The 26885-nt window shown below is 42.3% G+C and overlaps 1 protein-coding gene across 1 annotated transcript in view; it reads left to right on the forward strand.

Moving 5' to 3' along the window:
- Positions 1-26885, forward strand: part of dock1 (dedicator of cytokinesis 1) — a 693250-nt gene that overhangs the window by 209198 nt on the left and 457167 nt on the right. The window contains exons 23-26 of the mRNA XM_041210280.1: positions 734-842; positions 3182-3252; positions 10025-10131; positions 20478-20605. Coding sequence (XP_041066214.1) covers positions 734-842; positions 3182-3252; positions 10025-10131; positions 20478-20605 — 415 coding nt within the window. The remainder of the gene's footprint in view (positions 1-733; positions 843-3181; positions 3253-10024; positions 10132-20477; positions 20606-26885) is intronic.

A 26885-nucleotide genomic window follows, 5' to 3' on the forward strand; every position in this document is an offset into this window, starting at 1 on the left:
AATTGGATGCTAACATACAAGAAGACATCCCCGAATTTGTACTAATAATCACCATTTACAAATAGGAAATGGAAGATAAAAAATCTGCTATAACACACGCATTCACTGAAACCCAATCTTTGTTGAACAATGTATTGCAGGATTAAGCCTGAGTTTTTAGTAGACTCATTTTTAATGTTTCATTCAATCTGCAATTTGAAAGTACACCATTAATTCATAATTATATGTACTTTAGCCTGAGTGGAACAGATCATATTCCATTTTTTGATAACAGTATGAAGAGGTTCCTTTCTTTCGGTAAGTATTTACATCAGCAGCCTACAGTCTTTGCCATCATAAACCAAGACCTCTTGGTGGAATACTTCAGTTTACGATTCTTATTTATATACAGAACATATAACAAGAATTTGTATTCAATTCCAACGTATCAAAAATGCCGTTCCTTATCCATGGAAATCTATTTTCATCAATTGTACAAGATTTATCTGATATACTCATTTTACATGACCACATGTACATAATCTTTTACCATTGTTATTGGAAAGTCAATTTTATAATTCAATTTGTTTTAATAGTGTGTCTTGCACTATGCATTTATAAGAGTTTTGGTGAATTCATCATTCAATATTTATAAGTAGGAGACAAATTAATTCATTAAGTATAGTTATTTTTTCTTTTCAAATTTTAACTGAATTGTAAGACATTGATCAGATATGTTTCTGTTTTCTTTAAGATTATATGAAGATAAAGGAGAAAGTGACTTTATGGATTCCTTGAGACAGCTCTTCAGGTCAATCAATGACATGATGAGCAGCACTTCAGATCAAACAGTGATAGTTAAGGTAAAACCTGCAAATTTAAAATAATGAAAGCTTCTTCATCGATGCTTAAACCAGGTTTGTATTTGGGTCTGCATAACTTAAGATAGTTTCAAAAAACTCATGCAGAGTAGACATCTGTAAAATATTTTAACTTGTTTATTTACATGTTAGTTTTATAAATTTATATAATTTTTATTTTATATTTCATATATGTTTGTTTATATTATGTGCATTGTTATGATCCCCATAGAAATCAATAACTTTTAAAAGTGATATGAGTTACCCAGCAGCTGACAAAGAGCTGCAGGATAAGATTCCATGTTTTAAGACTTTGGCTGCAACAAACAAAGTAAAATTAACAGGGACTAAACATTACTTAACAGGCAACTTATACAGAAAACTAAACAAATGTTACTTCCCCATTAACAAACTAACCCAATCAAAATACTTTACGCACACTTGCAGCAAATATGTAGCTCTGAAGATTAAACCCCAAACTCCTCCAAGCATCCAGCAGGTTCTGCTCTCCCTGCCGCAGAATTTCCAATCTTCCTGTGTCCTTTAAACATCATTTCACCCAGTCTTCTGAGTATCCCCAACCCAACTTCCAGCAGCAAGGGCCACACTGTTGATTCCTTGTTCCTTAGATTTCCACAAGTCCTATCCCTTCGAATAGAGAATCAGTTCTCACCAGCATCCTGTTTGGGGGTTAGCGAGAAATATTATCTTTTCCTCTGCTTTCACAGCAGCAGCTGTTTCTGTCTCCCTCTCCGGGTGTCTCAGTCTGTATGTGTTTATCTAGAAAACTAGTTGCCCTGCTTTTGTGTCAAGGTTTGAAAACCTGGTATTTGATTTTCTATAGGTTCTGGTTACAGATCACATGGACCTGTCTCTGTGCAGACATAGTATAATCACACCATCTCCCATTTATAAAATTGTTTTACCTTAAAGCAGATACTTCACACAACCATCTTCTAAAGTTTTGCATTCACAACAATGTATTTAAAATACACAAATGTATGCACATGTATATATTTATATCCATACATATTTATATATTATGAAAAGCAATTTTGTGCAATAATTATGTCAAATTGGCCCACAAGTCTTTTTTCCTGCAGTAAATTTCTGTCATGAGAAAGTATGAAAGGACAATTGGAAAGAATTGTTTGAGACATCAGCACAAATCCCCTTGGTCTACATGTGAAATAAATCAAATCAGTTTAGGAAAGCAAGAGTAAAAAAGGAGACAATGGCCCAGGTTTTTCAAACAGTGGTGAAGTGATGCTGCTCGCCACTGAACCTGAAAAATTGCTGTCTGCAATAGGTCTACCAGGCTAAGCACCAAAAAATTCTTACAATAGCAAACTAGGGATAAGCCTTCACTTAATACTTTTAGAGAAAACAAAATAAAATTGGTCCATACACACGGGTTTAAGGTAGAAGCTAAACTATCATAAATTTTAAATAACAATTTGTTAATTAAAAAATCTTTTTTTAAATCATAATGGAGAAATTTGATATTCCACAATTCTAGAATTGCTTTTACATGTCCAGGGAGGCTTTTCAGTAATTATAACTTCTTATGCGGTTTAAAAAAAAACAGCTTTCAACAAGATGTAACTTTTCAAAGGTTTGAAGAGCAAGACTAATAGTGCAAAAGTGGAAGTTCATGTCAAATTAAGTAATTCCCAATACCCCCACTATCGGGGACTTCACTGACATCAACTTCTGGAGTTTCGCGTTTAATTGCACATGTGTGGGTACCAAAAATTGTTGTCATTTTCACAGTTGCAATGGTGATGAATGCTGACAGTTTCATCATAATTGCAGCTGTAAAATCCAGGCCAAAGTCTATTACTTAGTTGTTTCTAAGCTCTACCAGACACTTTCTCCCTTAGGAACAGGGACCTTAAATAAGGAATACATTCATTTGAGCCCTAAAGGATTCCCCAACATCTGCCTTTCTTTCACCTCCCACTGTATCTCTATAACACTCCCACTGTATCTCTATAACAGTTCTGGCTCTCATGTTAACAGAGATTGAGATTCTGCTCTCATCCAATGAACTCTAGCAATGTTCAGTATTTCAGATATTTAGGTCTATATTGCATCAATACCTCCTCTCAGTGGACAATCCTTTCTCTTATGAAATATTTTGAGAGTTGATTTTTAAAAAAAATCTCATTAATGTTTTTTACTCCAGAAGGACAACAAAAGAACAAGTAGCTGTAATTTTTCAAGAATTTTGGTCATTTTTTTTTAAACAATTGCTTTTTCAAAAAAATGGCCTTTTCCAAAAAAGGGTGTCATTTCTTTTCAGAGCTGAGCTGATCTTATCTTATCTATGGTGTTTACAGGGGGCAGCTTTGAAATACCTACCGACAATTGTCAATGATGTGAAGCTGGTATTTGATCCCAAGGAACTTAGGTAAGGAATGGGTTGCCCCGATGCATTTTTAATTACCCAAGTATTTTTTCTTTTATTAAATGCAATATAAGTTGTGACTGTTAGGGATTGTCAGTTATTTTTTAGAGTTTCCCCATGCCAGGTCCACTAGTGAACCAGTTTGTTGGTCATTCATTAACAGGGCCTGGAGTACAGTGAGCCTCACTGGTCCAGATTTTGAATGGCTGAGCCTGTCACAGTCCTCAAAACAGGATTGCACTTCTTTGCTGCACTTATTGCAGCAGGACATCCAAGGTGTAGTCCTAATATAAAGTGAGTGTATTCTGCTTTCAATTCTCCTTATTGGAAAAGTGAATTTCTCTTATCAACCAAAAAGCTGTTTAGAGTTGTTGCCCCACCTGATTTTCTCTCCTGAAGCCTATCATGCTGCTGGCCAGTCTTCCTGCACATAGAGAATGGGGAGTTATTATGTTATTAGATTTGGACTGTGGGTGGATGCCTTGTAGATCTTGTCAGCATCACAAAATTGGGGATTACGTCTTTTCTTGGTTTTGCGCTGAGATTCTTTGTGACAGATGTATGTCAAGATAAATTGTTCTGTCTGTGGTCAAGCTGCCTGACTGATAACGGCTTGAAATTTGGATCTGTAGCACTGCTGAAAGCTGCTCTATGGAAGACGATTGCCCTCCTGTGGAAGTGTGCGATGTTCTGCCAGCCACTTTCAGTGACCCGCGCAGCAGACTGTCTTGAGAAGGATGCTCACATGGGCAGCCCCTGTGAAGTATCTGGATGTCATGCATGAGTCCTGAAAGTCAGGGAGTGTTGCTGGGTGTGTGATAGGGGTGTGGTGCATTGAACAATATGAGAATCTGATGGATAGGAGATGTCATGTGAAGATGTATTCACTGACCTTGACCACCCCACGAGGCCATCAGACTTCTAGTGCTCTTTTGTCAAGCCCTTGGGTCCATGCATCAGCCATTGACCTCCCTGGCCACCTGCCCTCAATCCCTTTTGAGGGTTATTTCTGGAGCCTCCTGGCCCCCACAGAACCAGGGCACTTCCTTTCCTGTCCGCTTGCACCACTAAGGCTTCCAATAACGTCACCTTGACCCTGGAGCTCTCTCTTTCCTTTTGTGGTCCATTTTCCTTGTTTAGAATTGCAACAGTAATATTCAGCAGCAGCGTCCTGCAATTTAGTGCAGCTTCCCTCTAAGAGGGACAGACTGCTTTCAAGAATAGAGGCTGGGTACATGCTATTGATGCATGCTGTTTGGCTTCTTGCTGAACGCAGAGGCAGCCATCAGTGTGGCAGATGCTTGGCCATACTCTACAGTAAGGTAAATGAGGCAACAGCACCAAATTTGCATTCTACCTGCCTTCACCTGAATGAGCATGGGCAGGTCATAAATTGAAGCCCCCGTGCCAGAAAAATATTGCGGATGAATTTGTAACCCATAGTTCCTTAATGATGTGCCTTTTCATTTCTGTACCCTCTACTAATTCTCAGAAATCTTCTGATCCATCCGTAGAAGATGTTCAATTTGCATTTGGTTCTGCATGGAATCTATATTTTACGGAGATGTGTATGCTGGTACTTGTTGGCTGTAATAGTAATTGATAATTTATCATATGGAGAAGAAAGTGATTGTCAAGTTTGGAAGCTTTGAGAAGAAATGTTACACTCAATTTGTGAAACTGTCCATTTCATAAAATGGCCAGTCAAATTGCCTATTTCTTGAAATGGGCAGCCTACCTGCACAGTTCATGAAACTGGCAGTTTGACCACGTGGTTCATGAAATGAGCTTTGGGAAACTTGCCCAGTTCATGAAATGGCCAACTTTTAGAAACAAAAAATAAAATTTCATTCACAAATGTATAACCTGCTTAATTTACGTTCACTGTCCTCTTATGTTTCATCTAATATTATACCCAAACCATTCAGATATAGCTTACATTCATCAATGATTGCAAATAGCAAAAACAAATAAAGAAACAATTCATACGTGCATAATGTGCCTTTATTCAATATACATTTCAGATTTATTGTGACATCCAAACATTTCAAACTCATTGGCTTATGTTCTTGTTATATTTCATTCGGGATCACACCCAAACCTCTCAGCTTATACGTCAATGTTTACAAAAGCAGCATAGATACAATTCACTCATTTTTAACATGCCAGCACTGGTCAACTTTTTCACAGGACTGTGGTTGTGACAGACACTGTTGCAGTGGAGATCTGCTTCCAAGCAGGAACATTATCTTGATAAACAGTTATTTCTGCAGTGACATCCCTGGAAGCCTTTCCCACCACAAACACTTTGAGTACGTACAATCTCACGAAGACTGAATTGTTCTGGTGGAATGCCTTCTGCACTAAGTCCACTGTACTGCACAAATTCAAACTAATTCCTTGCAAGTTTGACTTTCACAATCGCCTTAGCTGTTCCAATGGTGTAGCCAGTCCCATCTGCTGCCAGCATTATACCTATAACATTTGCTGGGTCCCCTTTACAGTGGTCAAATGCTGTCACTGGGACAGTTGTCTTCACTGGGCATTGCCTCCAACACCAACTGACCGAAGTGACCTTGTGCTGCATGCCATCATCTGCTTGGCTCACTGTGTAATGCCCTGATGTACCACCTTCCTTCACATCTGACAGGATGAAGTTCTTCATCAGATTTAGGGCCATCTGTAGTGGATGATCCAGAGGCCTGATCAGGGTCATTCATGGAGATTGGTGCCGTCTCACGATCATCCATGTTGAACGATCCTGGTACTCACTCAGGATCTTTCATGTTGGATGGTGCAGGGGCCAACTCAGGTCATCTGTGGTGGATGGTTCTGGTACTCGCTCAGGATCTTCCATGTTGGATGGCCCAGGAGCTGACTTGGAGTCATCTGTGGTGGATGCTTCTGGGGCCAGCTCAGAATCAGGATTTTCCATGTTCTCCTCAAGAAGTCTTTCCAGTTTTCCTTCAATAGCTGTGGAGATTCTGTTGAGGAGCTCATCTGGCAACTTTGGTCTGAGGCCGCACTGTGGTTTGTTTCCAGTGAGCGCTTGGTAAGGAGTCATCTTTATAGCCTCATGGTAACTGCTGTTCATTGCTCACTGAACAAAACAGACACTGTAGCTCCACTGAGCACAGTTGTTGTCATGCATCCAGGCCATTAACTTCACCTTCATATCGCCATTATGGGGTTCCACAGGGTCTTGACTCTGGGGATGCCTGGAATGCCCGTTGACCAACACCAGTTCTTTGCAGAGTATTGCCAGCTCGTGGATGAGCTGTGCAGTGAACTCCCTTCTGTTAGCTGACTGTAGCATATGTGGAGCTCTGATGTCTAGAAATATGAGAAGCAGCTAATGGGCAACCTCAGCTGCTGTCTTGGATTTCAGAGGGCGAATGTCATGGAACTTGGTCAGGTACTCCATGTAATGCAGTATGAAATCATAACATCCATCCTTCATAGCCTGCATGTCAACCAGGTTTACTTGCCCATGTTCATTCAAGTTGTTGACGGACAGACGTCTCACAACCAGTCCTGTAACTGCCTCCTGCTTGCAGTGCTTTTCTATGCATGTCTCACAGCGACTGGGGTACTGTCGTATGAGAGACTGTGGGATGTTTGCATACTTTTTACAAAGTTTCTTGTAAGTTGTCTTTTCACCACCTTGGCCAGTTCAATGTGGGCCTGTCGCATGATGTCTGGGACTGCTTCCTTGGTAGCCATGTACTTCCCATTGCACTTGGCAACCTTGTCCAACCACCTAGAGATGTAAGCATGAAAATTTTCAGGATGTGATAATCATCTCTTGGGAATTTCTGTCCAGTTGTTCCACTTTTGAGGACAGCAATACCCTTCCATTCATATTCAGAGCAAAGGAAAGATGAACTTGTCACCAATGAACTGTTAAGTGTTACTTGCCATATGAGCCTTTGAAGTCAACACCATGTTAATTTCACTTCCAGCCTGGAATTCCACACCTTGCATCACCTGCTGTGTGAACCATTGAAGTCGAATAGGAAGGTGTAAACAATTACTTCTCGTGCCTGTTCCTTTTGAAACTTATATTAGATTTTACACCTTGTGCCAATCACCATTTGTGCCTTTGTAAACAGGCTGGCTTCCCCACCTTGACAATGGTTATGCTGTTACTGGGGAGCTTAGATTTTTAAAAATTCATTCATGGGAATGTCGGCATCGCTGACTTGGCGCCAGCATTTATTACCCATCCCTAATTGCCCTTGAGAACGTGGTGTTGAGCTGTTTTCTTCAACAGCAGAAGTCCATATGGTGTAGGTACACCCATAGTCCTGTTAGTGAGGGAGTTCCAGGACTTTGACCCAGTGACAGTAAAGGAACGGCGATATATTCCCAAGTCAGGCTGGTGTTTGGTTTGAAGGGGAACTTCCAGATGGTGTTCCCATGCATCTGCTGCCCTTGTCCTTCTCGATGATAAAGGTCGTGGCTTTGGAAAGTGCTATCTAAGGAGCCTTGGTGAATTCCCGCAGTGAATCTTGTAGATGGTACACACTGCTGCTACTATGCGACGGTGGTGGAGGGAGTGAATATTTGTGGATGTGGTGCTAATCAAGTAGACTGCTTTGACCTGGACGGTGTCCAGCTTCTTCAGTGTTATAGGAGCTGCACTCATCCAGGCAAGTGGGGAGTATTCCATCACATTCCTGACTTGTGCTTTGTAGATGGTTGACAGGCTTTGGGGAGTCAGGAGGCGAGTTACTCGTGCATGATTCCTAGCCTCTGACCTGCTCTTGTAGCCACAGTATTTATGTGGCTAGTCCAGTTCAGTTTCTGGTCAATGGAAACCCCCAGGATGTTGATAGTGGGGGATTCAGTGATGGTAATGCCATTGAATATCAAGGGCGATGGTTGGATTTTTTCTTGTGGGAAATGGTCATTGCCTGACATTTGTGTGGCATGAATGTTACTTGCCACTTGTCAGCCCAAGCCTGGATATTGTCCAAGTCTTGCTACATTTGGACATGGACTGCTTCAGTATCTGAGGAGTTGCGAATGATGTTGAACATTGCAGTCATCAGCAAACTTTCCCACTCCTGACCTCATGATGGAAGGAAGGTCATTGAAGAAGAAGTTGAAGATGGTTGGGCCTAGGACACTACTCTGATGAACTCCTGCAGTGATGCCCTGAGATGGAACTGAGATGACTGACCTCCAACAACCACAACCATCTTCCTTTCTGCTATGTATGACTCCAACTAGCGAAGAGTTTTCACCTGATTGCCATTGACTCCAGTTTTGCTAGGGCTCCTTGATGCCACACTTGGTCAAATGCTGCCTTGATGTCAACGGCAGCCACTCTCACCTCACCTCGGGAGTTCAGCTCTTTTGTTCCTCTTTTTGAGGAACAGCCTCATCTTCCGACTAGGTACTTTACAGCCTTCCGGACTGAATATTGAATTCAATAACTTTAGATCTTGAACTCCCTCCTCCATCCCCACCTCCTTTCCGTTTCTTCCCCCCTCCTTTTGTTTTTTCCAATAATTTATATAGATTTTTCTTTTCCCACCTATTTCCATTATTTTTAAATCTTGTATGCCCTGCTAGTCTTTCCACCCCATCCCCACTAGAGCTATACCTTGAGTGCCCTGCCATCCATTCTTAATTAGCACATTCATTTAGATAATATCACCACCTTCAACACTTCTTTGTTCCTTTGTCTGTGACATCTTTTGATTATCTGCTCCTAACACTGCTTGCTTCCCCCCCCCCCCTCTAAATCAGCTTTTATTTCACCCCTTTCCTAATATTCAGTCAGTTCTGTTGAAGGGTCATGAGGACTCGAAACGTCAACTCTTCTTCTCCGCCGATGCTGCCAGACCTGCTGAGTTTTTCTGGATAATTCTGTTTTTGTTTTGGATTTCCAGCATCCACAGTTTTTGGTTTTTATCTCATGTCCATGTTTGAACCAAGGCTGTAACGAGGTCAGGAGCCAAGTGGTCCTGGCGGATCCCAAATTGGGCATCAGTGAGCAGGTTATTGCTAAGCAAGTGCCGCTTGATAACACTGTTGATGACCCCATGCTGTCAAGCTTCTTGAGTGTTGTTGGAGCTGCACTCTTCCAGTCAAGTGGGGAGTATTCCATCACACTCCTGACTTGTGCCTTGTAGTTTGTGGACAGGCTTTGGGGAGTCAGGAGGTGAGTTACTCACCAAAGGATTCCTAGCACCTGACCTGTTCTTGTAGGAGTATGTGATGTTAAGCTTGAGCAACAATTCTAGAAATAAAATTTTAAAACTCATACATAGCACTGGCCATTTCATGAAATGAGCAATCAAACTGCCTATTTCATGATACGTGCCATGGGTTTGCCCAGTTCATGAAATGGGTTCTACCAGTGCCCATTTCATGAAATGGGCAGTTTTGCAAATTGGGTGTAACATGTGCGTGTGTGTAGATGCATCAACTTCATCAAATCGATTAAATAGCCTGAAGAATTCTTTATTTCTACATGCTGGAAAACAATATTTTAAATATTGAGTTATAAGAACCTATAATCCAAGGCCTTATCAAACCACAAAACTGTACATTATATTTTTGTCTGCAGTCTACCGAATCTCTTAAGGAATCAAAATTTAAGTATTGTTAGAATTTATTTATGATTTAGAAAGTTGTACTGAGCTTTTTGTGGTGAACCTCATTAAGAGAAAATTTTGAATATAAGCTGTTTTTTGATAGTCTATTTAAGGCCCTAATTCGATCATAATTTATTAATGGCTTGTTTAATTGCCTTTCTGTACAGTAAACTGTTTACAGACTTTATCCACAATGTTCCACCGGGCAGACTTGTGCGTCAGAAGCTGTACTGTTTGATAGAAATAGTGCACAGTGACCTCTTCACACAGCATGGTGAGTAAGAATTTCTAGTAATTAAAGTGACGTTTTTATAGTGCTGGGGCCTCTTCCAGGCTTTAATCTATGCTTGTTCTGTGGAAAAAGTGAGGGTTTCAACCAATTAAATTAACTCCACAAGAGCAACAATATCCTCCAATGCAGCTTCTAATTCAGTTTTCTGTAAGAGGAAGCTCAAATAAAATGCTTTGTGTCAGTAAACACCTCAGAGTTTCTAGAGCTTTACTTTATTAAAAAAATGTTTAAAACTCCAGTGCTGATGAGTAAATTAACCAAGTTACTTCTGTTGCATTGTTGCATCTAACTTTTAATGGGTTTCAAATTAGCAAGGAACATTGATTATAATATAAATTATCACAGCTTTGGAGTTCATACTATATTCAGAACAAAGTTATGAAGTTATTGCTTGAGTGTATGAAACATATTTAATTTTCCATGATGCTTAAACTGCATCCTTTTCTCGTTGTAAAAATGTACCTATCATCTACGGTCACTGCAGCAAATGCTGTAGAGGTTTCAACAATTTCGCCTATTTTCTGACTTGCCTAAGTGGAACTATTTTAAAATGTGCATAATGACAGCATCTTGAATTTTATGCTTTTGATGTTAGTGCCTTAATAAAACCCCACACAGTTAAAATTACATGCTTGCTGTTCTGACGTAACAAAATTTGTGCTATGATGTATATAAATAAAATTTGTGGCATTAATTTAGACTTATTGTTATCAAGTCTCCATTTTGCAGCTGATTTAGTAGATTCTTAGTTAGCCTTGTTGCAGCAAAATTCCTTTGAACTACTGCATCGGAACAAAATTCCACTATGCATGTGGAATTGTATGATGTTCAGTTACCTTTTCTTTTCCACTTGGCACATTATGCCTCTGTGAAGTCATCTGAAATTGGCTGTCGTAGATCTACTTAGATTACTTTCTTAGTTATTCATATGCCAATTGTTAACGTGTATAACTGTTTCAACGCATATTCTTTTATAAAGATTAATAAAACATTGGGAATGCGTAATGCTATGTCATTAATCCTTCAGGTTTGCAGCAGTGCAAAATGGAATGAACAGAGATAGCTAATCATTGTTATTTGTGAACAGATAGCTAATGCTTGGCAATCTTATCTGGAGAGATTTCTTTGAAATGCAAAAAAATTGTTAGATTATTGATTTATCAAGGTCAATGTAAGATCAATGCTGGTTCATTGCATGTAGCGGGCAAGGTGATGAAGGTTGAAATATAGAGCACCTGTGTTTAGAATTATTAATTCTTCTTCATTTGCTCAAGTTCCACGTAGGTGCAGTGCTCTCGCTCTCTCTCACCTTGTTACCCCCAGATTTGTTGCACTGGCTTCCTGTTCCCTGGTTAATTGGCTTTAAGATTCTTGTTCAGCAGTCAAGTCCTTACATGGCCTGGCCTAACATAATTCCGTGATCTCTTCTACCTCTGCATTCTTGCTCAAAACCATCTGCTCCTTCAACAATGGCATACTCATTGTTTCTTCACTACAGGGAGTTCTCCTTCAGCCAGGCTGCCCCTATCCTCTGAAGCTCTTTTCACTCCTGGACTTCTGCCTTGTTACTCCTATCCATGCCTTCAGAATTATCCTTCTGGTCTTTCTCTTTGACAGTGCTTTATTCCCAGGTGCACTTTTCCCCCTTCCTTCTCCTGCTCTGTGTCTACACATTTTTAGTCACCTTGAAACATTGCTTCATTTGAGGAACATTATAGAAATGCAAGATGTTGGGTGGACACAACGTCGTGTCTCGCTGTGCAAAAACATATTTCGGTAAATGTATATTACTCTCTGTCCTTTCAGCAACAGTAAACTTCTCTGTTAATTTCATAAGAAGCATTTCACAGCAGTAACTGTTCGAACTCCCATTTGTTAATTTAAAAAATACTTTAATTTATATAGCTCTTTTCGAGACCACTGGATGTCTCCAAGCTTCTTGCAGCCAATGAAGTATTCTAGAAGTTTAGTCATTGTTGAATTTGGAAATATGGCAGCCAATATGCATACAGTAAACCCCCACAAACAACAATGTGATAATGACCAATACTTTTTAGTGATGTTGATTGAGGGATAGATATTGGCATGGACACTGGGGATAACTCATAACTCTTCTTCAAAATATTTGCATCCACCCGAGCAGGCAAATGGGGTCGTGATTTAATGTCACATTGAAAGACTGCGCTTCCAACAGTGCAGCAGTCCCTCACTACTGCACTGCAGTGTCAGCTTTGATATTTGTACTTAAGCCCTGGAGTGGGACTTGAACGTAGAACCATGTGAGCAGAGGTTAAAGTTCTACTAACTGAGCTGCAGCTGACACTTATTATTATTGAACAATTCAGATGATGTTTTGTGAACTTTTGTGTTCATAGGAAGGAAGTATTTTTTCAAAGTTTGTAAGGACCCCTCAGTTATTTGTAGATCCAAATTTGCAAAAGTTCTTTCATCTTTTTTCCCATGAATGACATTTTTCTGTTTAGTGGCATTCTAAGACTACTTCTGTTGGTATGTCTCCACTCGACAGTCACATGGCATAAGACAGATGGCAATTCCTAACTTTCAAGTTTACTTTTAATGACTCTTGCACAGCATCTGTTGCCCATTGTTTCAATTTTGAAGTATGAGGCCTGCTTTATAATTCTCACAATGGTTTAATGGTATCACTGCTGCCGAGTAAACCATGACCTTAGTCTCGGGGTTGAGACCCTGATCCTTAGACACTCTTCCTCAGGCAGCCAAAGGCTGAGCCGGCACATTGGGGGCGATGATGAATTTTGTGTCTATGTCTGCCTTTATTGAGATGAGGCTCTCAAACTAGAGGAAAATGGTCCACATTTTCCAGAGTTTTGCCATTTACCTTAATAGATGTGGGGAGGTGTTTTGCTGTGGGACTTACTTGGAAGAGGACCTTAGTTTTCCAGGTGTTTAGTGAAAGTCCTATTTTCTCTGTACTGCTCTATGCTTTGGAGACGTACAGCAGAAAACTGAAAGTACTGTAGAAGTACTACTGCTAGTACCTTCACAAGATCCTCCAAATCCATTGGCAAGAAAGGTGGTCCAACAGCATTAAGCACTCAAACGCAGCTCCACTGGGTGGAACATGTCGTTCATATGATGAACATCACACTTCCGGAACAACTGTTCTACTTGGAACTGAGTCATGGCAGTAGACTCCCAGGAGGTTGTCCTCAAGGTATCTATGAAGTGATCTATCATCTACAGTGATTCATGGAAGTTCCTGGCTTTTGACCAAATAAAGTGGAGAAGGTTTATTTGGGAGGGCACTGAGCACCTGCAAAGACTTCATCAGGAGTTCGCAGAGGCAGTGTTGAGGGGTCGGAGAGAGTGCACAAACCTCCAACACCTCATCAGCTCAACCTTTAAAGCACCACCTGCCCTGCATTTGGCAAAGTCTGCAGATCACAGACTAATTAGACATCTCAAAATCCATCAAACTGGTGTGGAAGCAATTCATCCTCGAACCCGAGGGAGTGCCTCAGAAGAAATTAAAAGCATCTCCTCATGAATTGAAATGGGGCCCTGGTTAAAAAAATGTTGAAGCTTGGTTCTTGCTACTGGTTCTTGGTACAGAGATATCTCCACTCCAGAACACTCCCAAATCAAATGGGTATCAGATGTGAATGAGTAACAGTCTGTAGCCTCCCCACACAGCCTCTTCCACATTGATTACATACTAAACCTTTTCGTATGCCTGCTGGTCTGATTCCAGACAGATGTGAAGTGTATGGAGCGTTTAAGTCGTTGATTGGTGTGCAGGTCATTTTGTTGCTTAAATTAATTCCAAACTTAATGTCAGTCTATGTTAATGCAACGTTGGGCTACAGCTGGCCTTGATAGTGAAGTCAAACCAATTTCTTCCTGATTTTTTTTTTTAAGAAAGCATGATTAAGGATTCAGCTCTGAGAACTCATGGTGTTGTGCTTTCAGTCATTGAAAACCTTTCATAGCATGGCCAGCTTTGTTGCTTCTCCAACTCTCAGGCCATCATGATGATGGTGGGACATCTCCTTGGGACTTTTGCTACAAGGCTTTTAGCTATAGATGTACTAGCAAAGGTAACTTTGATCCCTGTGAGGACGTGTGGCTTTGAAAAAAGGAGGCTTGCATTTAAAAAGTGACTTTTATGACTTCAGGATGTTCCAGAGGACTTTACAGCCAATGATGTATTTTTTGAAGTGTAGTCACTATTATAAGGTAGGAAATGTGACAGCCAATTTTCACACTGCATACTTCCTCAAAGAGCAATATGATAATGACCATGGCGAGATAGCGATGTAGTGGTAGATATTTATTTACTTGATTCCCATTCCAGTGAAAGGTCAGTCACATCTCCTTGAGTTTTAAAGACTTTTTATTCACGTTGCAGCTCAGTGAAACATCAGTCATGTTGTGGATATAGGTAAAAAGGAAAGGCAAGTCCTTTACCCTGAAGTGAACAGCAGTCCCTCCAGAAGAGTAGCAAAACATGGATTCACAGACAACACTCAAGATATAAATGACCTCTCCTGTGTCATACATGAAACTTATGCACAATACAGATTCTACCTGGAATGATTTGGCTACTGTTTAATATCTATTATATCCAACATATCGATTATTTGCTAACGTGGAACATATCGGCAGATGGCAAGCTAGTATAACATTGTCAAGGGGTGCATTAAACAACGATGCCTGAGAGTACGATGCTATGTGGTTTTATGTTGCTGAAAATTGCTGTCTTTCTGTCAGAAAAGTTTTGTAGCTGCCTTTTTGAAGCCACTTACTTGGGGACTAGGTTAAAACAACTCGAAAAATTAAAAATTTAAGGCAGAGCCTTCCGTCCTTTCTTGTTAGATCCTTAAGAGTTTAATCAAGGGCATTGTTCAAGCTGGCCTTTGTTAGCAGTTGCTTTTTGGTGCAAAATTGATTAAATATTACCACTGAATATTCAGTAAGGAACAAGAAAAAAACAAGCCTGCTAGTGGAATAAATGTGGAAATAATACCAATGAGGCAGAGGGGAGAGATGCATATCTGATCAGGTTGTCTGAGAATGCAATATGGTCTTAACCCCATATCTCCCAATATCTCAAACCATGGTAACAATTAATATTCATTGTTACATGTTCCAATTATATTAAAATCCAAACAAAGACATTTAAGGTACTCCTATTACAGTGTAAGAATGAATCCATCCAAGAAGGGTTAGTCGACCCAAACTATTCCATACCATCTGAAATGGAATTACTTACAGTTTGGTTTACACTCTTCCAGCAGCAATTAAATTTAAATCCAAATATTATTCTTAACTGGTCTTGGATAATTTTATGCTTCACCACAGTCTATATAGACAGCTAATCCAAATCGTTCATAATTTCTTATTTCTTGTATTCTCTTCCTCACAGTTTTCTGGTGTAATGTGCAAACTATAGAGTAGATTACAGCAGTGCAAATAGTTTTAAAAACAAAAAAACTGCGGATGCTGGAAATCCAAAACAAAAACAGAATTACCTGGAAAAACTCAGCAGGTCTGGCAGCATCGGCGGAGAAGAAAAGAGTTGATGTTTTGAGTCCTCATGACCCTTCGACAGAACTTGAGTTCGAGTCCAAGAAAGAGTTGAAATATAAGCTGGTTTAAGGTGTGTGTGTGTTGGGGGGGGGGCGGTTGGAGAGAGAGAGAGAGAGAAGTGGAGGGGGGGATGTGGTTGTAGGGACAAACAAGCAGTGATAGAAGCAGATCATCAAAAGATGTCAACAACAATAGAACAAATGAACACATAGGTGTTAAAGTTGGTGATATTATCTAAACGAATGTGCTAATTAAGAATGGATGGTAGGGCACTCAAGGTATAGCTCTAGTGGGGGTGGGGAAAGCATAAAAGATTTTAAGATATTTAAAAATAATGGAAATAGGTGGGAAAAGAAAAATCTATATAATTTATTGGAAAAAAAAAGAAGGAAGGGGGAAACAGAAAGGGGGTGGGGATGGGGGAGGGAGCTCACGACCTAAAGTTGTTGAATTCAATATTCAGTCCGGAAGGCTGTAAAGTGCCTAGTCGGAAGATGAGGTGTTGTTCCTCCAGTTTGCGTTGGGCTTCACTGGAACAATGCAGCAAGCCAAGGACAGACATGTGGGCAAGAGAGCAGGGTGGAGTGTTAAAATGGCAAGCGACAGGGAGGTTTGGGTCATTCTTGCAGACAGACCGCAGGTGTTCTGCAAAGCGGTCGCCCAGTTTACGTTTGGTCTCTCCAATGTAGAGGAGACCACATTGGGAGCAACGAATGCAGTAGACTAAGTTGGGGGAAATACAAGTGAAATGCTGCTTCACTTGAAAGGAGTGTTTGGGTCCTTGGACGGTGAGGAGAGAGGAAGTGAAGGGGCAGGTGTTGCATCTTTTGCGTGGGCATGGGGTGGTGCCATAGGAGGGGGTTGAGGAGTAGGGGGTGATGGAGGAGTGGACCAGGGTGTCCCGGAGGGAGCGATCCCTACGGAATGCCAATAGGGGGTGTGAAGGGAAGATGTGTTTGGTGGTGGCATCATGCTGGAGTTTGGCGGAAATGGTGGAGGATGATCCTTTGTATGCGGAGGCTGGTGGGGTGATAAGTGAGGACAAGGGGGACCCTATCATGTTTCTGGGAGGGAGGAGAAGGCGTGAGGGCGGATGCGCGGGAGATGGGCCGGACACGGTTGAGGGCCCTGTCAACGACCGTGGGTGGAAAACCTCGGTTAAGGAAGAAGGAGGACATGTCAGAGGAACTGTTTTTGAAGGTGGCATCATCGGAACAGATGCGACGGAGGCGAAGGAACTGAGAGAATGGGATGGAGTCCTTACAGGAAGCGGGGTGTGAGGAGCTGTAGTCGAGGTAGCTGTGGGAGTCGGTGGGTTTGTAATGGATATTGGTGGACAGTCTATCACCAGAGATTGAGACAGAGAGGTCAAGGAAGGGAAGGGAAGTGTCAGAGATGGACCACGTGAAAATGATGGAGGGGTGGAGATTGGAAGCAAAATTAATAAATTTTTCCAAGTCCCGACGAGACCAGTTTATATTTCAACTCTTTCTTGGACTCGAACTCAAGTTCTGTCAAAGGGTCATGAGGACTCGAAATGTCAACTCTTTTCTTCTCCGCCGATGCTGCCAGACCTGCTGAGTTTTTCCAGGTAATTCTGTTTGTGCAAATAGTTTTGTTGTTTGAGTAAATTATATAAGAAGTTACAAATCTGGAATCAAATGATAGCCTGACAGATAAAAATTTAAAATGGGCTTAGATTATAAACACCACAGGTTTAACAAAGCTAACTCTCGGTTGGCATTAAAGCTGGGGAGTAACAGATGGCTCATAAATGAACTATCGGAGCTAAGCAAATAAACTTTCATTTTGTCGGACTTTTTTTTGCAATTTTGAGTTGGTATTTCTCTTCCTCCTCCTTCAATTTATAGGTCCAAATCTTCCTGCCTCCGGATTGCTGGAGATGGGACATTAATGGGAGTTGTGCATCAGGACCTTGTGGAAGCTCTGACACGTGGACGTATGTGGGAATTACCCAGGAAGTTTAAACTTTCGATGGGCTGATTCTCTGCTGCCCAGGACCTTCTGTGAAAGTCTCTGACCCTGAGCTTAGGGTGGAAACTTTGGCTATATACACACGACTTACCTGTGTACTTACTCTTGAAATGCTAGGCAGTTTAAAAGTCCCCCACCCACCTGACCGCTCTGCAACCCGACCCGACTACCCCCTGAGCACCGGACTACCCCCACGACCTGACCCAACCACCCCCTGCCCTCTTGACTACCTCCTGACCCCACCTGACCACCCCCTCCACCTTGACCTGACTACCCCTGACCACCCAATCCAGCTACCACCCAACAACACTCCTCCCTCCGACCATCCAACTAGAACTGCAACCCACCTACACCATCTCACCCACCTACCTATTTCTTTGTTCACCCACTTATCCATTCACTCATCCATTCACTAACCCACACATTTCAGTAAAAGACTTGGACGTTTAAAAACTTGCCTGAATATGGTAGCTAGTGCCATGAAAAGGGGCCTGCTCCTTCCCCTGATTCTACTCAGCTCATTGGACTTAGACAGGAGAGGCTGTGCTCCACATTGCTTCTGCCGGGAAGAAATGGGTGGTAGAGTTGTGTGTGTGAAATCTTGTGAGTAGCGGCAGTGCATCCAGATGCTAACCAAAGTATCTTCTATTTTGCTGTAAAAATACATGATATCAAAAAAATGACAATGTACTGCAAACAGCAAAACCTATGGGCCTTCCCGATATCCTGGCTGAAGTACAAAGATGTGTTCCAGAGCTAGCTGCACGCTTGGCCAAACTGCTTCAGTACAGCTACAGCACCGGCATCTACCTGACAATGTGGAAAATTGTTCAGGCATGCCCTGACCACAAAAAACAGGACAGACTCATTCGGGCCAATTACCGTCTTCGTCAGTTTACCCTCAATCTTCAGCAAAGTAATGGAAGATGTCGGTGACAATGCTATCAGGCAACACAGAGCCTGCTCACCGATGCTCTGTTTGAGTTTCACTGGCAATTCTTGGCTCCAGACCTCAGAGCCTTGATCCAAATGGACAAAAGAGCTGAATTCAGAAGTGAGGTGAGAGTGACTGTCCTTGAATCAAGGCAGCATTTGATCGAATATGGCATCAAAGAGCCCTAATGAAATTGAAACTGAGAGTCAAGAGAAAACTATCCACTTCTTGGAGTCATATCTAGCACAAAGGAGGATGACTGTGGTTGTTGGAGGCTAACCATTTGAGCCCTAAGACATTACTGCAGGTGTTCCTCAAGGTAAAGTCTTTGACTCATCTTTAGCTGCTGCGTCAATGACCTTATCTCCATCTTAAGTTCAGAAATGGGGCTGTTCGCTGATTGCTCTGTGTTCAGTGCCATTTGCAACACCTCAGATACTGAAGCAGACCATGCTTGCATGAAGCAAGATCTGGACACCATTTAGGCTTGGGGTGGTATGTGGCAAGTAACATTCGCACCATACAAGTGCCAGGTGATGACCACCTCTAACAAGAAAGTACCAAACCATCTCCCCTTGACATTCAATGACATTACCATTGATGAACACCCTACCATCAACATCCTGGGAGTTATCATTGACGAGAAATTCAAATGAACCAGCCATTTAAATACTGTGGCCATAAGGCTATGATAGGGGCTGGGAATTCTGTGGTGAGTAACTTGCCTCCAGACTCTCCAAAGTCTGTCTGCTACCTACAAGGCACAAGTTAGGGAGTGTGATGGAATACATCCAACTTTCCTGGATGAGTGCAGCTACAACAAGAACACTGAAGAAACTTGATACCATCCAGGACAAAGCAGCCCACTTGATTGGCACCCCGTCCACCACCAGCATCAAGTGCAGCCGTAAGCAGCATTTACAAGATACAGAGCAGAATCTTGCCAAGGTTACTTTGACAGCGCCTTTCAAACCCGCAACCTCTTCCACCAAGAAGAACAACAGGAGTAGACATGTGGGAATACCACCACCTGCAAATTTCTCTCAAAGTCATATGCTACCCTTACTTGGAACTGTCTCGCCCTTCCTTCACTGTTGCCGGGCCAAAATCCTGTCATTTTCATTCCCCCACCACCACCACCACCACATGCACACACACCTACCCACACCCACTACCCCCCCCCCCCCCCCACCCCCCACACACACACACACACACACACACACACACACACACACACACACACAGCACTGTGGGTGTACCTACACCACATGGATTACAGTGGTTTAAGAAGGTGAACCACCACCTTCTCAAGGACAATTAGGCATGGACATTAAATACTGGCCTTGCCGGTTACACTCATATTCCACGAATGAATAAAAAAAATGACGTTAACATGACAACATTAAATAAATTTTTTCTGTGTAGAGTCATAGGGCAGGATTTTCTGGCCTTGAACCGGCAGGGATTGTCTTGGGTGGGAAGGGAAAATTTGGAGAGCTGTTGACTTCTAACAGCTCTCTGAATTTTCCCATCCCGCCCGTGATGATTGACGATGCCCGCCTGTGTCAGGGCTGGAAAACCCACAGAGTCATTGGGAATTTTTCACTTAGCTATTACAATCCTAATTATAACAATTATGAATTTGCAAGGAGTTTGTATATGAAAATGTAGTTATTTATTGCAAGAATGATTTCTTTACTGATGAAAATACATTTGCAGTTTGGGTATTTTTCGGGTTTAAGAAGCAAAATAGTGAAAAATTAACTTCTGCTTATTACCTAACAAGAGATTTTGTGTTATTTTGAATGGTGCCACTCGCTGTGCCTAGACTGCAGAGACATCCTTCTACCAATGATGACTGAACAACTGAAGTATCATTTAGAGAAACAAGAAGAACTGGAAGCATGCTGCCATCTCCTTAGCAACATCTTGGAAGTACTCTACAGAAAGGATGGGGTTAGTAGTCCTACCTGCTTGTCAATTACAACTTTTCAGTTTATCTTTTGATATGGATTGACAACTTTTCATATGTTAAAATGTAGTATTTAAATTATAGTTTGTTTCTATTTTAGATTTTATTATGGACTTATTCTTGTCTGTGTTATCATTGTCTGATTCTGCCATAACTGTTGATGGAATCTGTTTTCTTTGTTCTCATTACTTAATGTTTTTCTCTATTTGTTATGAGACCCAAACTCACCTTATTGTCATTGGGAGGCTGGAAGCTACAACTCCCAGCGTGCCGCAGGATGCGCGGGACAGGAGTGGGCAGCGAATGCGCGCTGTTAGGAAATAGAGATCGATTAAGTAAATTATGTGTATTTGGGTGTTAGGAAAAGGTATATCTTTAAGTTTAAGTTTAATTTATATTTGTTTCTATTTGTGGGTTATAAGATGAAATCTGGAACCTACTTTTGTTTTTGAGTGGAGACAGCAGGTCTAAAGCTCTGTTTGTATACCTGCATTTCTGAGTTTACGACTCCTGAGGAGAAGTTAAAGCCAAACAGTTAGAGCATAAGATAGTAACTTGTGTTACCCTTACAAATCTTTTTATATCTGTAATGGTATAGTTGTAGGTGAAGGAGTATTGTAACATAGTTAATTCTTTCTTGTTAAATAAATGTTTTATTTTGTTAAAAGTTTTATCAGCTCACTCCTGTGACCCTGTTCATTAGCTACTCTCCACATATCTAAACAAAAAAAAGTTAGGATCTGTCAGCTGGGTTCCACCCTGGGATCAAGCTTACCAGTAGTAATATCATCTGGGCTTGTAACAGCAATCTGACGTTTTTATAGTTCTTCAGGCTGAGGATGGGCCCAGTGTGCCTGCGCAAAAAGTAAGCGGTGCAAAAATCCTAATCATGTGACCCAGGGTTAGAGCGCCATAATTGGAAAGGAGCCTGGGATAGGGAGAGGCCCCAGTTCAGAGGCCCCAGTTCAGAACTAAGAGGAGCAGAACAAGAGGCTCCAAGCAGATTAAGGCCTGTGGTTGGTAGGCTTTAAGTAATGAGGGCACAGGAGAAGTCCTGGTAATAGAAGAGGGCTTAGGAGAAACCCTGGCACTTGAAGGAGGCAGCAGAATGTTGGTGACTGTGCTATGGGCCATTAGGGCAAAGGTATGCCTTTGGACCAGTAGTGTTCTGCTCGGTGCAGCTAATGACCTGAAGCGCTTGTGAGTTGATGCTGTAATGGAGACTCTGGAAGCAAGAGGAACATAGTCTCTGGAGAAGAGATTGAAATCCTGCGAGGTGGGCTGTCTTTGAGGTTGTCCAAGTTGGAGCGATTTTTGGAGAGAATTCCAAGGCATGATGTTTGAAAGTGAAGATTGGAATTCTTCATGAGATTGGTTGACTCTGTGTTACTGACATCTGGGTGGATTGTTGAGAAATCCATAGAATCTATTTTGTTCACATCTGCCATTTATTGAGCACTCTGGTGTGTTTGACCACAGTTTGCCTGTTAATTCACATGCACCTCATATTGATCCTGAATGTTAGATTATAAGATTTTGTAAATGGTTTTATCTTTGATCCTGTGTCATAAAGTTTATTTTTGTTTGTTCAAAACCTGTGGAATCTTGTGACTTCATCCTCTTAGCAAGTGTCTTGAATTTCAAACTTTTGTCCACTTTAAACAAAAAGTTTTTGGTCCTAAATCGAACTGTACCAAAAACTTGGGAGTCTGGTCCAGGATCATATCACATTATAATTGACTGTTTTCTTTATTTGCCAATGGAATTATGTCAGAATTTCTGCTTAACTGCGTTCTTCCAAAAAAGAATTCTGTTGCATCAGTTGTATCAAACAAAAACCCAATGATCTTTCAGCAAAAACGTGTAGATATCAAGGCAGCATTCGACTGAGCATAGCATCATGGAGCCTTTGCCAAAAACGGTCAGTGGAGATTGGTGGCCCCTCATTATTATCCTAAGTGGTCAACTTCTTAAATATGATGCTCACTGCTGTAATTAGACCTTTCATTTGATTGCTCATTAGCCTGCTTGCTCACCATTCCTAAATGAGCCTTCTCTATTTCTGTTCGCCACAAGCCAGGGGCTCTCATAAGTCACTGGGGATATTTGACCTCACCAAGGATGCTTTGAGACATCGCTAAAGTGTTTCCGCTGTCCTCCTGGAAGTCTCCTGCTGTGACCAAGTTCTGAGTAGGCCAGTTGCTTTGGGAGTCTGGTGTCAGGCATAAGGCACTATGTGACCCGACCAGCAGAGTTGGTTTTGAGTGATTAGCACATTTATGCTGGACAAGTTGCTTGGGAGAGATGCTGCAGTTGAATTGTCTTTTTTTGCTTTTGGTTTTGGAGGATCTTGCGAAGGCATTAATGTTGGTACTTCTCTAGTGCTTTGGGATGCCTGCTGTAGGTTGTCCAAGTCCAAAGTATATAGGAGCATGGTGATCACTGTTGCCCAGAAAACCATGAAGCTTCTCTTGGGTTTGAGATCCTGGTCTTCAAAAATTCTGTTGCTCAGTCGGTCAAAGGCTCAGCAGGCATATTGAGGCAATAGGGGGAGACGATGGCGTGGTGGTATTGTCAGTGGACTAGTAATCCAGAAACCCGCCACGCCAGATGCTGGAATTTGAATTCAATAAAAAGTCTGGAATTGTTGATTGTTGTAAAAACCCATCTTGTTCGCAAATGCCCTTTAGGGTTGATGAAGGTAGTGCAGTGGATGTTGGATACATGGATTTTAGCAAGGTATTTGACAAGGTCCCACATGGCAGATTGGTCATGAAAGTAATAGCCCATGGGATTCAGGGTAATGTGGCAAACTGGATAAAAGGTTGGCTTTGTAACAGGAAACAAAGGGTAATGGTCGATGGATGCCCTCGTGAATGGAAAGTTGTCTCAAGTGGTGTTTCACAGGGCTCGGTGTTGGGACCCTTGCTTTTTGTGTTATATCTTAACGATTTGGACGTGAACGTGGGGGGCACGATTGGGAAATTTGCAGATGACGCAAAGATTGGCCGAGTAGAGGATAGCCATAATCTCCAAAACGATATAGATAGGTTGGTGGAATGGGCGGTAAAGTAGCAGACGGATTTTAACATAGAGAAGTGTGAGGTCATACATTTAGGGAGGTCAAACAGTTACAGGGATTACATAATAAATGGGAATATACTAAGAGGGGTAGATGAAGTGGGAGATCTTGGCATACAAGTACACAGATCGCTGAAGGCAGCAGTTCAAGTCGGCAAAGTTGTAAAGAAGGCATATGGAAAACTCTCCATTGGCAGAGGTATAGAATATAAAGGTAAGGATATAATGTTGGAATTGGAGAAAACACCGGTCGGGCCACAACTGGAGTATTGTGTGCAGTTCTGGTCTCCACATTACAGGAAGGACTTAATAGCTCTGGAGAGAGTGCAGAGGAGGTTTACAAGAATGTTTCCAGGATTAGAAAAGTGTAGCTACGAGGAGAGATTGGATATGTTGTGTTTATTTTCCTTAGAACAAAGAAGGCAGAGAGGTGACTTGATTGAAGTGTACAAAATTATGAGGGGAATAGATAGAGTGGACAGGATAAAATTGTTTCCCTTGGTGGAGAATTCTAGAACCAGGGGACATAGATTCAAGATAAGTGGCAGAAGATGTAGGGGGAATATGAGGAAGAACTTTTTTACGCAGAGGGTAATGGGTGTCTGGAATTCGCTGCCCAAGTTGGTGGTAGAGTCAGAAACTCTAAACCCTTTTAAAAAGTACCTGGATCTGCAGCTTAAGTGCTGTAAGCTGCAGGGCTATGGGCCGGGTGCAGGAAGGTGGATTAGAAAGGGCACCTGGATGTCCTGGGGCTGGCATGGACAAGATGGGCTGAATGGCCTCCTTCTGTGCTGTACCTTTTCTATTGTTCTATGGTTTAGGGGAGGAATTATGCCGTCCTTACCTGGCCTGGCCTACATGTGACTCCAGACCCACATCAATGTGGTTGACTCTTACATGCCCTCTGAAATGGACTAGCAAGCCACTTAGGGGTAGAAAGCCATTACAAAATCTCAAAAAAGGAATGAAAACTAGGGGCTAATGCCAAAATTGGGGGAGGTATCCCACCGACTAGTCAAGTACCTGCCCAACATACTCATTCTCACGGAATCATACCTTACGGATCATTTCAGTTCCTGGAATCATACCTTACAGATCATTTCTGACACCATTCCTCGGTATGTGCTGTCTCATTGGCAGGCAGATCTACCAGAAGTGGCAGCAACACTGTGGTATACAATCGGGAGTGTGTTGCCCTGGGAGTCCTCAACATTGCTCCGGACCTCACGAAGCCTCATGGCATCAGGTCAAACATGGGTAAGGAAAGCTCCTGCTGGTCACTACATACTGCCCTTCTTCAGCTGATGAATCATTGCTCCTCCATGTTGAACACCACTTGGAGGAAGCACTACTGGTGGCATGGGCGCAGAAAGTATGTTGGGTGGGGGGACTTCAATGTCCAACACCGAGTGGCTCAGTAGCACCACCACTGAATGAGCTGGCTGAGTCCTAAAGGACATAGCTGCTAAGACTGGGTCTGCAGCAGGTGGTGAGGGAACCAACAAGAGGGAAAAATGTCCTTGACCTCATCCTCACCAGCCTGCCTGCTGCAGATGCATCTGTGCATGACAATATTGGCAGGAGTAACCACCACTTGTGGAGACGAAGTCCAGCCTTCACAATGAGGATCCCTCCATCGTGTTATGTGGCACTGCCACCAAGCTAAATAGGACAGATTTCGAACATATCTAGCAATCAAGACTGGGCATCCATGAGGCACTGTGGGCCATCAGCAGCAGCAAAATTGTACTCAAACACTACCTGTAACCTCATGGCCTGGCATAAACCCCACTCTACCATTACCATCAAGCTAGGGGATCAACCCTGGTTCAATGAAGAGCGCAGGAGGGCATGCCAGGAGCAGCACCAGGCATCCCGAAAAATTAGGTGTCACCCTGGTAACACAGGACTACTTGTGTGTCAAACGGCATAAGCAGCAAGTGATAGACAGAGTTAAGCCATCCCACAGCCAACGGATCAGATCTAAGCTCTGCCACATCCAGTCATGAATGGTGGTGGACAATTAAACAACTTACTGGAGGAGGCAGCTCCGCAAATATCCCCATTCTCAATGATGAAGGAGCCCGGCGCATCAGTGCAAAAGATAAGGCTGAAGCACTTGCTATAATCTTCAGCCAGAAGTGCTGAGTGAATGATCCATCTTGGCCTCCTCCGGAGATCCTCAGCCTCACAGATACCAGTCTCCAACCAATTTGATTCACTCCACATGATATCAAGAAATGGCTGAAGGCACTGGAAACTGCAAAGGCTATGGGCCCTGACAATATTCCACCAATAGCGCCGATGGCATGTGCTCCAGAACATGCCGTGCCCCTAGCCAAGCTATTCCAGTACAGCTACAACACTGGAATCTACCCGGCTATGTGGAAAACTGCCCAGGTATGTCCTGTACACAAAAAGCAGGACAAATCCAACCCAGCCAATTACCGCCCCAACAGTTTACTCTCAATCATCAGTAAAGCAATAGAAGGGTCATCAACGGTGCTATCAAGCGGCACTTGCTTAGCAATAACCTACTCACTGACGCTCAGTTTGGGTTCTGCCAGGGCCACTCAGCTCCTGACCTCATTGCAGCCTTGGTTTAAACATGGACAAAAGTGCTGAACTCCAGAGGTGAGGTGAGAGAGACTGCCCTTGACATCATGGACTGCAATGGTTCAAGAAGTCAGATCACCACCAACTACTCGAGGGCAACTTGGGGTGGGCAATAGAATGCTGGCCCAGCCAGCGAAGTCCATAAGCCGTGAAAAAAGAATGATAAATTTTGTCGTTTCTGTCTCCCTTCATTGAGAGGAGGCTCCCAAGATGGAGAAAACGGTCCACATTATCCAAGATCTCGCCGTTGAGCTTAATTGAGTTTTGGAAGTTGTTGGAAGTGGAGTTTAGTTTTCTGGATGTGTAGTGTTAGGCCCATTTCCAAGTGCTTCAGAGAAGGAGTCAACACTCACTTTTTGAGTGAGCGCCAGCATACGCATTACTTGTATAGTGAAGCTCTGAAGCTGGAATGGTTCTGGTTTTGGACTGAAGGTGGCATAGCTTCAACAGCTTGTTCTTTGTGTGTCGTTTTCTGGAGGTGAGGTGCAGTATTGCAGTGAGGAAAATGGAGAAGAAATTTGTTGCAATGACACAGCCTTATTTCACCCAGTCTTCACTGAGGTAGGA

This window comes from Carcharodon carcharias, chromosome 17 (genome assembly GCF_017639515.1).
Source record: "Carcharodon carcharias isolate sCarCar2 chromosome 17, sCarCar2.pri, whole genome shotgun sequence".
Lineage (NCBI taxonomy): Eukaryota > Metazoa > Chordata > Chondrichthyes > Lamniformes > Lamnidae > Carcharodon > Carcharodon carcharias.